This window comes from Carassius auratus, chromosome 21 (genome assembly GCF_003368295.1).
Source record: "Carassius auratus strain Wakin chromosome 21, ASM336829v1, whole genome shotgun sequence".
In the NCBI taxonomy this organism is placed as follows: domain Eukaryota; kingdom Metazoa; phylum Chordata; class Actinopteri; order Cypriniformes; family Cyprinidae; genus Carassius; species Carassius auratus.
In genome coordinates this window covers 22,675,989-22,690,586 of record NC_039263.1, presented here as the reverse complement: position 1 = coordinate 22,690,586, position 14,598 = coordinate 22,675,989, and the positions used below count along the sequence as shown (strand labels likewise).

The 14,598-nt window shown below is 35.8% G+C and overlaps 1 protein-coding gene across 4 annotated transcripts; it reads right to left on the bottom strand.

Annotated features, from left to right (window-relative positions):
* Nucleotides 1-374: 374 nt before the first annotated feature.
* Nucleotides 375-8,952, bottom strand: LOC113038980 (angiogenic factor with G patch and FHA domains 1-like). 4 transcript variants are annotated; one of them, XM_026196805.1, is made up of 16 exons: nucleotides 8,859-8,952; nucleotides 8,714-8,772; nucleotides 7,907-8,127; nucleotides 7,663-7,762; nucleotides 7,385-7,572; nucleotides 5,987-6,124; nucleotides 5,700-5,900; nucleotides 4,060-4,576; nucleotides 3,814-3,916; nucleotides 3,685-3,736; nucleotides 2,734-2,835; nucleotides 2,469-2,634; nucleotides 2,255-2,334; nucleotides 1,113-1,240; nucleotides 881-980; nucleotides 375-776 (listed from the first exon to the last, which is right to left on the bottom strand). In XM_026196805.1, the coding sequence occupies exons 3-16, from the start codon at nucleotides 8,108-8,110 to the stop codon at nucleotides 570-572; spliced, it is 2,286 nt and encodes a 761-aa protein (XP_026052590.1). In that variant the 5' UTR covers nucleotides 8,111-8,127; nucleotides 8,714-8,772; nucleotides 8,859-8,952; the 3' UTR covers nucleotides 375-569. The 4 variants fall into 4 exon arrangements, with proteins under 4 accessions (XP_026052590.1, XP_026052592.1, XP_026052593.1 ...); XM_026196807.1 differs by having other exon boundaries at nucleotides 7,907-8,162; nucleotides 8,859-8,951; XM_026196808.1 differs by having other exon boundaries at nucleotides 7,907-8,162; nucleotides 8,714-8,925.
* Nucleotides 8,953-14,598: the final 5,646 nt, after the last annotated feature.

Here is a 14,598-nt window from a genome sequence, read left to right as displayed (position 1 = left end):
TACAGGTAACTTACAATATTAAAGTTAGTTGAAAGTAGGTTTATATAGTTTAACTCCAACATTAGTTTTTTGGCATAAGCAGATAACCCACATTTCAATTTCCAGTTACAACCCCCCCCCAAAACAAAAAGTAAAAAACACTTGTTTTATTTTCGTAATCTCCTCAGCTGGCAATGTAGATGCCTGATAAACGTTGTTGTTGTGATCATAGACTGTATGTTGTGATTACACCATAGACTGTAAAAACATATGCATTTATAGATACTGTATTGTTGAATGGAACCATGTGTACAAATTCTTATGCAGTATGGACTGTACAGTTAAATTTTTATGATGCAAATCTAATATAAATGTAGAAACAGGAATGCATGTACTGTTTTTTACTGTTTATTTGTCAAAGATATTCTGTTTTTGAATTTCACTGTAAACAAAAACACACTCTCTCAGACCAGCAATCTTTAAAACTAACTTGTGTCTATTTACAAACCTCATAGGAATAATGTCTTCCACTGAAATGAGTGGAAAAGTAAGCCAAATAATAGCCATGTCTGGCATCAGATTCAAAGTAGTCACTCTGTGTCCTGACTTTTGACCCAGGCTTTAGGGGATTGGCCGGTTTCAGGATGGGCGGAGTCAGCCTGGCAGGCATCAGAGAAGCGTTCCCGCGCACGTTGCCAGTTCCGCTGGTTTTTGGTTTTTGTGAGTGAAGCATCCTCGACCGACACGGCAGCTCCAGAACCAAGCCCGGACTGAGTCTTGCGCACATGCAGCTGAATCTACGGCACACACATGCACACACACAAGGGAAGTGAGTGTAAATCTCACACACTAGCATGACACATGACACTGCGTAAACAAAACAAGGATAAATCAGTATTACCGGATCCTTCATTCCAGCTCCATCCTTGCCAAGCCCTTCTCCTCGTTTCCAGCCCATCTTCTCCAGCATCTTTCTACCCTTATTTTCATCTCCGATTTCACTAAACACACACAAGGAGAAAAAGCACAAGCATGTTTTAACCCAGATAAGATTTCATACTCTTGCGCAAGATGTCTACTGTAGTGCAGATCTGCTTTACAGGGGTAAATGTTTGACTGAATAGGTTACGTACACATGAACAGAAGCAGGAGCATCGTTTCGCTGAAACATTCCCTCACTCCCGACTGTCTGCCGGCGGTTTTCTGCTCTATCTTTATATCTGCTGTTCTTCAGGGCCTTCTGCTCCTCATAATCACTGCTCTGAAACATAAACACATGTACATGCAAGTCTTTGTTAAGGCAAGTGTAGTGAAAAGTTTAAGACACAACTAGTAGTGCTGAAAATACAAATGTCTTTAAACAACAAAATCAATTAGATTTTCTGAATTATGGTTATAAAATATATAATACATCAACAACAACAACTTATTACCAAGCCACAATACAACAAAAACACTTAAGAACTGGCTATAAAGCAAGGGTGTTCAGGGAGATAGCATGGCATTAGTAGACGGTTTACTGGGTGGGTTTTAAGGCAGTTGATTTCTCTTCTTTGTAAGAAGAGTCTGTCCAAAAAGTCACAGGATGACCACCCTTGGAAGGACATTTGTAAGCATTTAAATTATTAAATTATCATTTTAGTTAAACTATTACAGATTTTGGTAATATTTAGAATAAGAATAATATTTTTTATATACTTACATTATATACTTTTTATTTTAATTTACAGTTAAAGTTCTAGTAATACTTTGTCATCACTAAATGGTTATAAATTTTCAGTCCATTTAGTTTTAGTTATTTTAGTACTTAAAATAAAAATTATATTTTTTGCATTTTATATAATGTTTTTTTTTTTCAAATAATGTTTTTTAACATTTTAGTTAGTGAAAATAATCACTCTAGTGTAAATTTAAACATTACAAATAAAGTAAAGAAATTGAATCCTATTTCTTGCTGGATAAAAGCATTATTTCTTGCTTCCAAATATTATGCTGGACATATGGTAAATCTGGCTACTAGAAATAAACCTTAACTGAAATACAATCATAAAGTGAATTATTAAAAATTAACCTTAAAATAAATAAATAAATAAATATATATTATACCTGTTGTAGCTTTCATCACCTAGGAATAGAGTGACTGTCTACATGCTTACCATAGGAGGGCAGCACTGACCACACACCATTACAAAGCCAAAACAAACAGACCTGATTTTATGTGCTATCAAACATATTTTACCACCAAAAGAGCTAGTACAGAACTTAAAAAACCTACTTTAAGACCATATTTAACCTTCATCATCTTCAGTTCTTTCTGTCGTTGAAGCTCCTTGTCCTCTTTACTGAGAACAGTCCCTGAAACATATAGATATATGCATGCATTGCAAAAATATGGTTAAACGTAAAGCATTAGACGTTAATTAATATGAGCAGAATCATGCAAAGATGCTAATTTGATGTCACCAACATGTGCGCATGTATATACATACCGGAGGTGTCGTCTTTCTTATAACGGCTCAGGTGTGCAATGATCTGTCCTGGTTCACAGCCGTCACATGTGGCTGTTCCCATGTGGATGTGGAAAGACAAAACCGTTTCTCCCATCTTCACTTCATCTCCGTGGGTCAGAGGACAGGGTTCACAGCGAACTTTGGGCTGCAGTGACACAGAAAACATGTTTACATTCTGATAAACGTCCTCATATTGCAGTGTGTGTGAAAGTATGTTGGGACAAAACAGCTGTGTTTGTGTTACCTGCAGTATTCTGTTTCCGTTGAGGACAGTGCCGTTCTGACTTCCCTGATCTATCAGCATATAGCACTGCTGTTCCTGGTCAAAATAAACTTCTGCATGGGACTACAAACAGAGATAAAGAGAAGAAAACCATCAACAAGGAGAGAAAAAGCTGTCAAAATGCAATCATATAAATAGTGTTTAATAATTTAAAACACATTCCTGGTGTTATTATTATACTTTTTTCTTTAGAAATGAACTTCTGTTCAAATGTATGGGGTCAGTCATTTTGTTAAAGATATTAATACTTTTATTCAGCAAGGATGCATTGTGCTGACTAAAAGTAACAGTGAAGACATTTAGGTTTCTATTTCAAATAAATTGTGTTTAACTTTCTATTATTAGAATCCTAAAAATGAGCCGGAAACATTCATTAAAAATCATAGTTCCCACAAAAATACTACATTGACAAAAATGTTTCTTGAGCAGTTAATCAGTATATTAGAATGATTTCTAAAGGATCATGTGACACTGAAGACTGGAGTAATGCATTCAGCATTCAAATCACAGAAATAAATCACATTTAAAAAGAAATTAAAATATAAAATGGTTATTTTAAACTGTAATAATATTTCACAATATTATTTTCACAATAACTGTTTATTTACTGTATTTAACTGCAGCCTTGGCAAGCAAGAGAGACAATAAAAGAGAAAATTAAAAATAAAAAAATCTTTGCGACCCCCTTACTTTTGAATTGTAGTTTGTCAGATTACAGAAGTAAAATGAGTTGTAAATTAAGTTAAGATACTTTAAAATAAACAAGAGATTTAGAAGTATGTTTCAGTGTTTGATCATTATTACAAGACATAAAAATGCATCAATCGCAGCACTATAGATGTAATGTTAATGTCATAGTAAAAGTGCTTTTGGTCCAGAATGTGTGTATAGTTTGATTTGAGTTTGTTTTACCTTGCTGACTCCCATCTCGGGGATTCTGATGGCATGATTCATGTCTTTCTCTCTGCAAACAGAAACACTCAAACATGTTAACTTGTCAATGCAACTGACGAACAGAACTACACACACAACTGTACGGACCGGCCGATTGTGGCGACTGTATCCGCCGTGAGGATGAAGAGCGTTCCTGTCTGCAGCACAGGAGAGCGAACCACAGTTACCCGGACACACGGCGGCCAGGCTTCTGAGATATAGAAATCACACACATAACGAATAGACAAAAATAAAATGTTAGAGTAGTGCAAAATATGGCATGATGCTAATTAAAAATAACTGTGCATCCTCCAAACAGCCACCAGGGGGTGCAATGTTTGCTTCCCTCCTCACCTTCCTGCATTTGCGTTTCCATTTCGCTCTCAGGACTGTCATGTTCTGGTTGGAGAGGAGATGCAGACGAGGATGATGATGATGCTGGAGAAAGTTTTTTCTCTCCATCTGATTCTGTGATCTCACCCTCCTCCGGCTCACTCTCACCGCTCACGTTATCAGAGCGTGACTTCCTTTCTCTGCGGGTCTCAGAACACGATTTCTTCCTCTCTTTCCTCTTCTTCTTTCTCTTTCTTCTGTGGGTGTCATCAGAATTTGACCCGTTTTCTCTCCGACTCTTGCTGTGCGAGTCATCAGAATGTGATTTGCTCCGCCTCCGGGTTTTCTTTCTGTTCGTGGAGCGATCTCTGCTTCTGTCTCGGCTCTTGGTCTGTCTGGATCGCTCTTTGCTGCTGGGTCGCTGCGGGCTTTGGGACCGAGATTTTTGTCCTTTTTTAAGTGAAGATGAATCATCCTTCTTGCCTCTGTGGTGGTTTTCAGACTGTCTGACAATCTCAGGACCCGCCTCTTTATGGTCCTGTAAATGAGCAAACACTCAGCCAATCAGGAAGCCGCAAAAAAGTGTCTCTACACTGGTTTGAGGTGAAAATGTAAGATTTGGATTTGCTTTCAAGGTCCACTTGAGTCTCAGTTTTGAGTTAGTTCAAGGAAATGTAATGCAAAACAAGCTGACACTGCATGATGCCCCAAACAAAACACCATCAATAAATGTTAAATCAAATATAATAAACCAGGTTTAAGATAAAATCTAAAAGAAAGATTCTAAAGATTACAAACTACAAAAAAAAAAAAAAAAAGGAAAAAATATATATATATTATTATTATTATTTTATTGTTTATGCTCAACAAAGCAACGTTTATTTCATGAAAAACACAAAAAACAATATTGTGAAATTTTTTTACAGTTTTAAATGACAAATCAGTTTTTTTTTTAAATCAGTATTGATTTTAATACATTTTTAAAATGTCATTATATAGACTATTTAAGATCATTCTAATATGCTGATTTGCTGGTTTTAATATGCTATTATTATCAATGTTTCACTGCACTTTTAATCAATGTAATGTTTCCATACTGAATAATATATTAAATATTTTATTTTAAAAAAATTATATAAAAAATTAAACAAAAAATAAATTTACTGATCCCAAATAGTAGTGCATTTATTAGTGAATAAAAACATCAAAAGAGAGACGCATTTCGCTGTATATGCATAAATTCTGTATCATATTTGCGTTTCGTCCACAAAGATCCAGCGTTTTGGGAGGGTAAAACCAGGTCCCAGAGTGGGTCAATTTGAAAAAGCCACCTTGCATTTTTGTGTGGACAGCGAATCCGTATATTTTCTGAAACAATGACGTCAGTGGCCCACATCTTGCGACTAGTCAGACACGGCTATGTCACGTAACAGCAACAAAAACATGAACAAACATGACAACGACTGCTCAAGGGACCCCTTTCTGAGACCCTGGACTGTTCTACAAACCCTCATGAACCAAAACTCAATTCAACTATAGCAAGAACCAGAAGCCAGAAAGTTGTTTTGGTTTGAAAAAAATACTGAAAACTGAGACACAAAACACAAATCTCTGTGACCACAAAAGTATGCAATGACAAAGCGTGTCCGTGTGCATCTCACCCCTCCATCGGGACAGGAAGCTTTATCTGTGTTCTTCACCGACTTCCTGTTTTTCCAATCTTTGGTCTTCCTCTGTGGCGTCTGCTCCACTTCGGGGTGTGCTGTAGACACCTCTATCCTAGAGTGGAATTGGTATTTTCCGCTGTCTGGGTCGTAGTAATAGTACATGCCTGTGTTAGCATCATAGTACAGCTGACTGGACTGAGGGAAGAGGAAAAAACACATTAACACAGGCGATTAAGATCACACAAAGAGCAGTCAAGCATTCCAAGAGAAGAACATCTTACAGAGTCGTAGTAGAATCCAGTGCTGTGGTCGTAGTACATGCCGGAGCTTTCATCAAACACAAAGTTGGTCTGGTTCAACGCTTCCTCTGCCGTTGCTCTCAGCATGTCTGCTATAGAGCTGCCTTCTCCAGAGGCATCCTGAGAACATGTTTGCATAGTCAAGAAACTGGCTAATAATTACTACTTTACTGGCTGCATACAGCTACATTTGTTTCAGTTGAATATTTGATCATTTTGCTGTATTTTATATTGTTTTGGTCATTATGTTGATTTGTTCAAATTGCACTTCAGACTATTTTTAGTATCTGCTTCAGTTATTGTGGCCATGTTATATATAAAATTAATTTGACTAAACAGTTTAGGTTTTTAATTACGGAGTCTCTATTTACACTAAGTGCAAATTGCATGTCTAAACTGACTCCACCCACCAACCTGTGATTCAGCTAGTCAACACTACAAAAAACAGCCAACAGTGGTCAGCTCCAGAGGCGCAGATGGTAAAATGTGTGACATGGTTATTTTAACACAATCAACCTGGGTTTGAATACACCTTCTGGCAAACTTTTCTTCTCCATTTTCAAATTTCAAAACACACAAGAAAAGCATTTATTTTCAATGAAAATTAAGAATATGATCAAAGTATCGGGTAGAGTTAGGGTAGGTGTAGGGAGGGCTTTATTGTCCCAATAAAGTGGCGTGCATTTATTAATTTGAATTAAAATAAAAAATTAAATTAAATAAATTAATATTGCATACTGTTTTACAATGTACTACAATACCGAGGTGCAGATAATTGCCACTTTTTGCAATAAGTAGTAAAATTTTTACAGTGTAAATAGAATCTATATTATTTTATTTTTTCTTTCTTTGCTACATTTATGCCAAAATCTTTAGGATTATGTGGTCCATATTTTAAACATTGTTTTGTTTATATTGTCCTTTTTCTATCCATTTGAATATTTATTTAGCCTGAATATAAAGTGCTTGAGTTATAGTTTTCACTGCGCTGTATTATTTTGGCCATATTTCAGACTGTTTTGTCAAGTTTCTGTCCATATTTTAATTTCTTTGTGATATGATTTAACAATTAGCCATATTAATGTTTGTTTTGACTACACTTTGAATTGTTTTGGCTATATTTTAAAAGTTCTGTATATTTTTTTGGCCATATTCTAATTTCTTTGTGATATGTTTTATAATTTTATCCATAATATACATTGTTTTGACTATACACGGTATTGTTCTGACTATACGATTTAACAGTTTTGGCTACTTGTTGGCCATTTTTTTGTGATGTGTTTTTTTTTATCATTTTAGCCATAATATAGATAGTTTTGTCTATAAGTTGGGTTGATCTATTCTTAGAAATAAACCACACTTCAGTAACACTTCTCATACCTCTGTCTTTGGAAAATCATTTGATTCATTTGGTGGCTCAGGATTGGCTGGAGCCGTCTCAGCTGTTACATGATGCTCCTCGGTGGGTTCACAATATCCTTGACTTTCCATGACGACATTCTCCTGTGCTTCTGCTGTCGTCTCTGTTCCTGACTGGTAATACCCGCCATAGTAGTAATTATAATAATCTGTTTCAGATAGAAAATAACTTTCAATTAACACATCAATGCTGCAGATGACAGGAATATTAACAAAGAAAATGAAAGATGAAAAGCAACCTGTCTCTGTCCATGTATACTCCTCCGTCTGAGTCTCAACATCCATTTTCTCCCTCTCTCTCTTTTTTCGCTCATGGATTTCTGTGCTCAGTTTATCAACCTAAACAGCAACACAGACACAATGTAATCAACAATCTTGTGCGGACTGTCACGATTGTTGTCTTTTATTTGGTCAAGATCTGGGAGCCTCAAAATGTTCCTTAAACCATCAACTGTCCCTGTTCTCCACGAGCACCTGGCTCACCTGATGTCTGAGGTCTTCATTGTAGCTTTCTGTCGTCTTCTGGAGTCGTTCGCTCTGGCTGAGCTGCTTCTGTAACTTCTGAAGTTCATCCTGACATGTCTTCAGCTCCTGTCGCAGCGCCTCTGCCTGTGATCTCAGAGACACAAGCTCTGCTTCCAAACCTGGATCACTGGATTCAGGGTCTGGGCTTCCTTCCGCAGCCATTGCTGAAGATGTTCTACCTAATACGTAGATTAGAATAAGAAAGTATAGTTTTCTGCATGAAAAAAAAAGAATTAAAATGTGACATAATTTTTAATAAAATCTGAAGAACTAAAAGAGTTAAAAACACATCAATACATTTTAAAATACAGAAATGATAAAATTATATGAATAAAATCAGTTCCAATTTCTGTCAACAATTATCTCCTTTGTGTCACTTTTATTTATCTAAGGATTTTTTTTTTATAATACATTCAAAACAGCTTTGAATATATTTGAAGGAGTGAATTCCAAGCGTTCATATATATATATATATATATATATATATATATATATATATATATATATATATATATATATATATATATATATATGGGTAGTTCTTGGCATCAAATAACTTGAAAATTCTTAACTAGACCAACTAATCAGTTAAGGACTGGTTAATATATACAGCATGCAAATAAGTAAGCAGAACTGAAAACGTTGCAATAATCTGAGAATAACAGTTATCTAAAGGTCTTAACTCATTTAATATAATATAGGATATGATAAAACATTAAGCAATACATAAGCTGTGTTTTGAGTTCTATGCCACATTATCCTCACCCGTATTTATATCACCCGTTTTCCCTGCGCGTTCCCAGATTCCCTGCGCGCGCGTCAATCTGCAAATCAAAGATAAACATCATATGACCACTGTGCACTGGACAGATATTCGTGTAGAAGTTTGTTTGAGCGTAAAGTGCGTTACAGGAAGCAAACGTGATGAACTTTAATTCCACTTCAACGGACGCTGCCATACTTTCACTTTGTGATGTCATGGCTTACTTACTTCTGCGTCACTTCCGGCTTTCTATGATTCCACAGCGCCCCCGGTGCTCATCAGTGCTTTTTCTCGAAGTGACATCATGCAAAGGAAAGACATATAAAGAGAAATAAAAAATATATATGTATTTGGTTAGTTGGCTGTAGAGGATTTTTATTTATGTGTGTGTGTGTGTGTGTGTGTGTGTATGTGTGTGTGTACTCAAATTGGTTTGGTTAAAAAAAAAACTTTAAAAACTATAAAAACTGGCAACACTAGTAGTTGCCAATTATTTTTATATATAAACTAGTGCTGTCAATCGATTAAAAAAAATTAACTAATTAATCGCACAATTTTTTTAAATTAATCGCGATTAATCGCGATTAATCGCAATTAAAAGACTGAAACTTTTTGGATATGTAAATGTAAAATGTAAATAATTAATGTAAACTCAAGACAAAGAAACTATTTAAATTCAAAATATGATTGTTTATTGGAATTTTTGTTTAACTTGTAACACAGATTTGCCAATAAAAAACAAAAATGATTTCCATGTTGAATTCTAAGTGGACTGCAAAAATTTTCCAAAGTTCCAAAGTATAGTCATTGCCAGTGCTTTAAGTGGGCCGGTATGCACTGGTACTCAGTACCGCCACTTCCAAATATAGCTCTTGAGCGTACCGCCACCTCTCCGTGCGCCCAGAACGTGCTTGTAGCGTACCGGTACGCTCATTTTGGACATCTGTTTTAATAGAGGTTTTAATCTTTTACCTGCACTGCCGATTTTCAGAGCGCCCTTCACAATGCAAGCTTCCTAATTCATCCCACCCAGAGCAGAAACTACATTACCCATTCACCCTTAAATAATACAAGTGAATAGCGCATGTGTCGCTTTTCCCACTGTTAAGTGTCAACAACTCAACGTGGCCGGAGAAGGTGTGTGAAACTCGTTGTGAGTTATACTAAAGCAAAATCTTGAGTATTTATTGTCAGATAAACATTAAAAACTGTCTGCGGAGGTTCAGTCGTCCTGCAGCCCCCGCTGGCTGTTCATTGGCTGCAGCATCTTTTTTCTAAGTTCTAAAAAATACCGTAGACGGCAAGGCACAAATTTAGATATTCATTTATCTAATTAATCTATAGCCTATGCACAAAGACAATATGATCTTTTTGTCCCCTTTTTGTTTTAAAGCTTGATGAAGAGAGAGAGCGCAAGTTGCTGCAGCTGCGAGGACAGTGATGCACGCGCACAGGAGTGATTGACAGTTCGCGGCACTGTGTACAAAAAATACTCCGCTACACAATTATTTCTTTATTTTCGTTTAAGCTTATTAACGTTAGCGTTACAGAAAGGTCTGATTTACGCACTGTTACAGTCATACAGTCATAATGTTTCTTGTGGCAGACTGAAGAGTAATCCGGCAGAGTTTTATACTGAAACTTTCCGTCTAAAAGTCCTTCCTTGGTCTTATCCATATTTCTTTGCACGTTGAACACACATAGGCCACAACTGGAAATAAAAAAAACTGCAACCGCGTTAATTGCGTTATTTTATTTTAACGCGTTAAATATTTCAAATTAATCGAATGCGTTAACGCGCTAATTTTGACAGCACTAATATAAACCTCATATAAACCTTATACATATACAGTATTATGTAATATGTTTCATAATGTTTAGAAACCATGGATACATTTGGGTCCATGTATCTTTGCAGGCACTGTGTGTATATAAAAATACAACTAATTTATTAAGATCTTTTTCAACATTTTCTCAGTGTTGCAAAGTGCATCAAAGAATATTAGCGTGAAACCTAAATAATGGAGGACTGGTGTCCTCAAAAATAAAATAAAATATACATAAGTGTTCCAATTTTTTATGTAACCCCTTTTAACTGGCATTTGGTGTTTAATAAAGCATCACCTTTATGACAATTTGATTTTGGGCAGCAGAGGGCAGTACAGCCAAGTGAAATTACACTCCATCCATCGTTTCAAAGAGATTTTTAATAAATCATGGATTTCTTTATGTTACATGTTTTAACCTTCCAGTCTAAAAAGTTCTGAGTTTGGAAGCCAAACAGTCTGTGACGTCCTTCATTCAGGATATGAGACTAAATCAAATTAAAACTGTGTTTTTCTAACACCTGTGTCAGGCTGCAAGGTGAAGAGGATGAGACCCAGGTGCGTTTAATGTGAAGGAAGCATAGAGGGCCATAATAGACAGGAAATAGGAAGTCAAGAGATTTACGCCACCTTGCTTTCCTTCACACTGCTTGCATGGTAATGCTGCTAACTGGCATTTGCATAAATAGTTTTAATGGAAGGCTTGAAACACATTATTGATGTGCTTCTTTAGGTGTTAAACAAAACTGTGAACTTTACACAATCACTAGAACATAATAAATTATGAGAGCGGGATGCTTATCACAGGAGTGAAGTTTTTTTTTTTTTTAATTACTACACTAAAGTTGTGACTTCATTAAGTTGACAGGTTAAGAACTTGTCATCTGAGTGGCACACACACACACACACACACACACACGCACACACACACACACACACACACACGCACACTCATTCAGTGCATACACTAACAGCTGACATTAATAACACACGTGTTAGTGTCATGACCCACGACTAAACCCTTCTCGTAAACAACACATTATAGTAGGCTACCGTCCGTCTTGCTTGAGTTAAGCAATATTTCCACGTTGATTAACATTGCTTGGAGCACAGCATTAGCTATGAGCAGACACATGTAATTAGCAGTATTTGTTAAACCAAGCATCATAACAACTGCTTATACTTAGGGTTAGGCTGCTGATATAACCCTGTAAAGGCTATATCATGTTTGATATGCACACTTGTAAAGCCTCTAAATTATCATTAGTAATTATTAGTAATTATCTTCTGTTGCATGATTGCTACATTGCATAAATTTATTCATTCAGCAGAAACTTTCATCCAAAGTGACTTACAGTTGAGGAACACAACAAGCGAAAAACAATAAAAAATAAAAAAATAAAAAAAATAAAAAAATATATTATAACTTATTATTAGGAGACAGAGTGACAACTGATATTCTCATGATTTTATGTAAGTATTCTATTATAAAGATCTCATTGATTTACATTACAAGAATTTCATCTTAATTTTTGTGATGCATATAAATATCATGAATATCATATCATATTTTAAATTAAACTGAGGTGTTTTGTCCTATATATATATATATATATATATATATATATATATATATATATATATATATATATATATATATATATACTATATGAGCCATAAAAACCTGAATTATCAAATATGATTCTCAACCATAACAGACTTTTATATTTGATAAAGTTCAATGCAGAGTTTTATTGTAAAAAGAAAACAATAAAAAATATCTGGCTATTATTTCATATGTCAGCTTTACAAGTGTAAATTTGGAATGAAACATAAATTGTGGTCGTGCTCTTCTATAATGTCATATTCAATTTCTTGAACCTCCATGCAAAACCAGTGCACACGCATGAAAATTCAACAAACAATTGTGAAACTGAATGTACCTTTATAGTCGATACAAAATATTGCAACCATGTAACGAGAGAGAATGGACACAATAGAATGTTGGTAGCTATTGCTACAGAAACTAATGTAATGCCATTTTAAAACTAAAGAATGTAAAGATTTGTGTGAGTTAAAGGTCAAAAGGTCAATACTCGCATTCAGGATGAAACTTTAAGTGTTTATGTGGCTTCTGATCTCTAAATACTAGCTCAACTATCACCCATCTGTTTATTTCTCTATAAGTTTCAGCAATGGATAATCATTTTTATGTTTTTCTTTTTTTTCAAGAAACGCTCACTGTCAGCTTGTGCTATCAAATAAACAATTATAAAAAGGAATCATAAATCGGAAGCCGCAGGGATAAACAGCCACAGAGATTTATCTTTCTGATCTGATAGGATCCGCCTCGTTCTTTTATTCCGCGCACCAAGAATTCAATCAGCGCTTGTTTGTGCATGGAATTGCTGCTTATTGTAGTGTCATAAACGACGAAAGATTCCCGTTGTGCTCTCCGATTCAAAATGCAAATGCCCTTTCTGATGAGCTCAGCGCATCGGGGCTGTTGTACCGTTTTGCTGTGGATTAGCCTGTGTGTGTGTGTGTGTGTGTGTGTGTTTGCGAGGAAGAGTGTGAATGGGTTTGCTGGTGTAAGATGTTAGTATGTGTGTCTAGAGAGAGAATGTTTATTCTGCTCTTTCCTGGAGCCAAGCATATCATGCTTCAGGATAAGTATGTGTATGTGTGTGTGTGTGTGTGTGTGTGTGAAGTGCCATACACACAAGTGAAGGCTCTGCAGGACTTGCATTATGATGACATGGAGTTGTGCGTAACAACAACGTCATCCTGGCAAGGAACAGCTCTCCAAAAAATACATAGCGCAGAGATAAAATCACTCCAAGGCAGCTCATATCACCCGCTATCAGAACTTACATCAGTTTTTCCAGTCCCCTTGTAATATTTGTGAAAATACTGTAGAGACATTATCAGAAGGCAGGACTCTTCTTGCCTTAAATGTCAACAATAAATAGATAATATTACTGAGCATTTTATAGGATGACCGCATTTATTTCTGGCTCAGTTTTAGATGTTTCTAATAAAAAAAAGTTCATAGATAATTTACATAAGTAGTATCTTTTCCTTATTTTAGTAAAAATATCGAAACAAGACAAATTTACTTGAACAAAATATATGTTGGCATGTATTCAATGTAAAAAATATTTTTCAAACATCAAAAAAAAAGCTCTTGTTTTAAACTTATTGATTACAAAGATTTCTTTAACTATGTAATTAAACTACAGATTTTTGATGAGAGGTGTGATATTAATTGTGAGCTTCTCTTTAATACAAATCCACCAGAATTACAGCATATTTAGTGCTTTGAAGACATTCTATTAAACAACTACTGTGTTAACCTAAAGGAAGAAACAAAGCATGATTCTGAAATACATGTTAGGGTGAAGTTTTTAAGCTCACGTTTGCCAAAGTTCAATGATGACGCTGACTGGTGAAAGGATCCTGGATCTCTAGGAACGTCCGGCGTTCATGAGTCTTCTGCTTCATCAGAAAGAGAGAAGCTCAGGCAGATGAAGTGCCAGAGGGCGAAGAGGCTACAGCCAGAATCAGACCTGAATATCATGAAGGATCTATATTTAGAGATCCCATTAGAGCCTTTTTTAGGCACATGGAGAAGACATGCACCAAACACTCATATCAAAACCCACTGACTTCTCTGTCAATGTATGTTTCTGAAGATACATTACAATGAGCCGTCATTGTCTTTTGGCTTATTTCCTGTCTGGCTTCATTTGTTTTTTTGTCAGTGTTTCGTGACTTTTCCCCTTTGGCTGTTTATACTGTTGGTTTTTATGTTGGTAAGGTGTCAAACCTGTCAGACTCACTGTAGGGAAGCCCATGGCTCGTTTGATGAATGCACTGTTGTGTTACTATCAAATGCCAGATTCAAGTCAATCACTAAGGTGCTTCCTCTCTTTCACCCTGGGGTCTGTGGACTCCTGGAGGGCCGTGAAAATGCACTGCCACTCACTGGGTCATTTTGGGATGTTTTTCAAACCATGGCTGCATTTATGTGATTAAAAATAAATGATGTTGTGAAATAA

Coding starts and splice junctions, on each gene's coding strand:
- LOC113038980 (XM_026196805.1), bottom strand. CDS start 8,110: ATGGCTGCGGAAGGAAGCCCAGACCCTGAATCCAGTGATCCAGGTTTG. Junction 3,917..4,059: donor GGAAACGCAAATGCAGGAAG/GTGAGGAGGGAA, acceptor TCTATATCTCAG/AAGCCTGGCCGCCGTGTGTC. Junction 2,335..2,468: donor TAAGAAAGACGACACCTCCG/GTATGTATATAC, acceptor TATATGTTTCAG/GGACTGTTCTCAGTAAAGAG.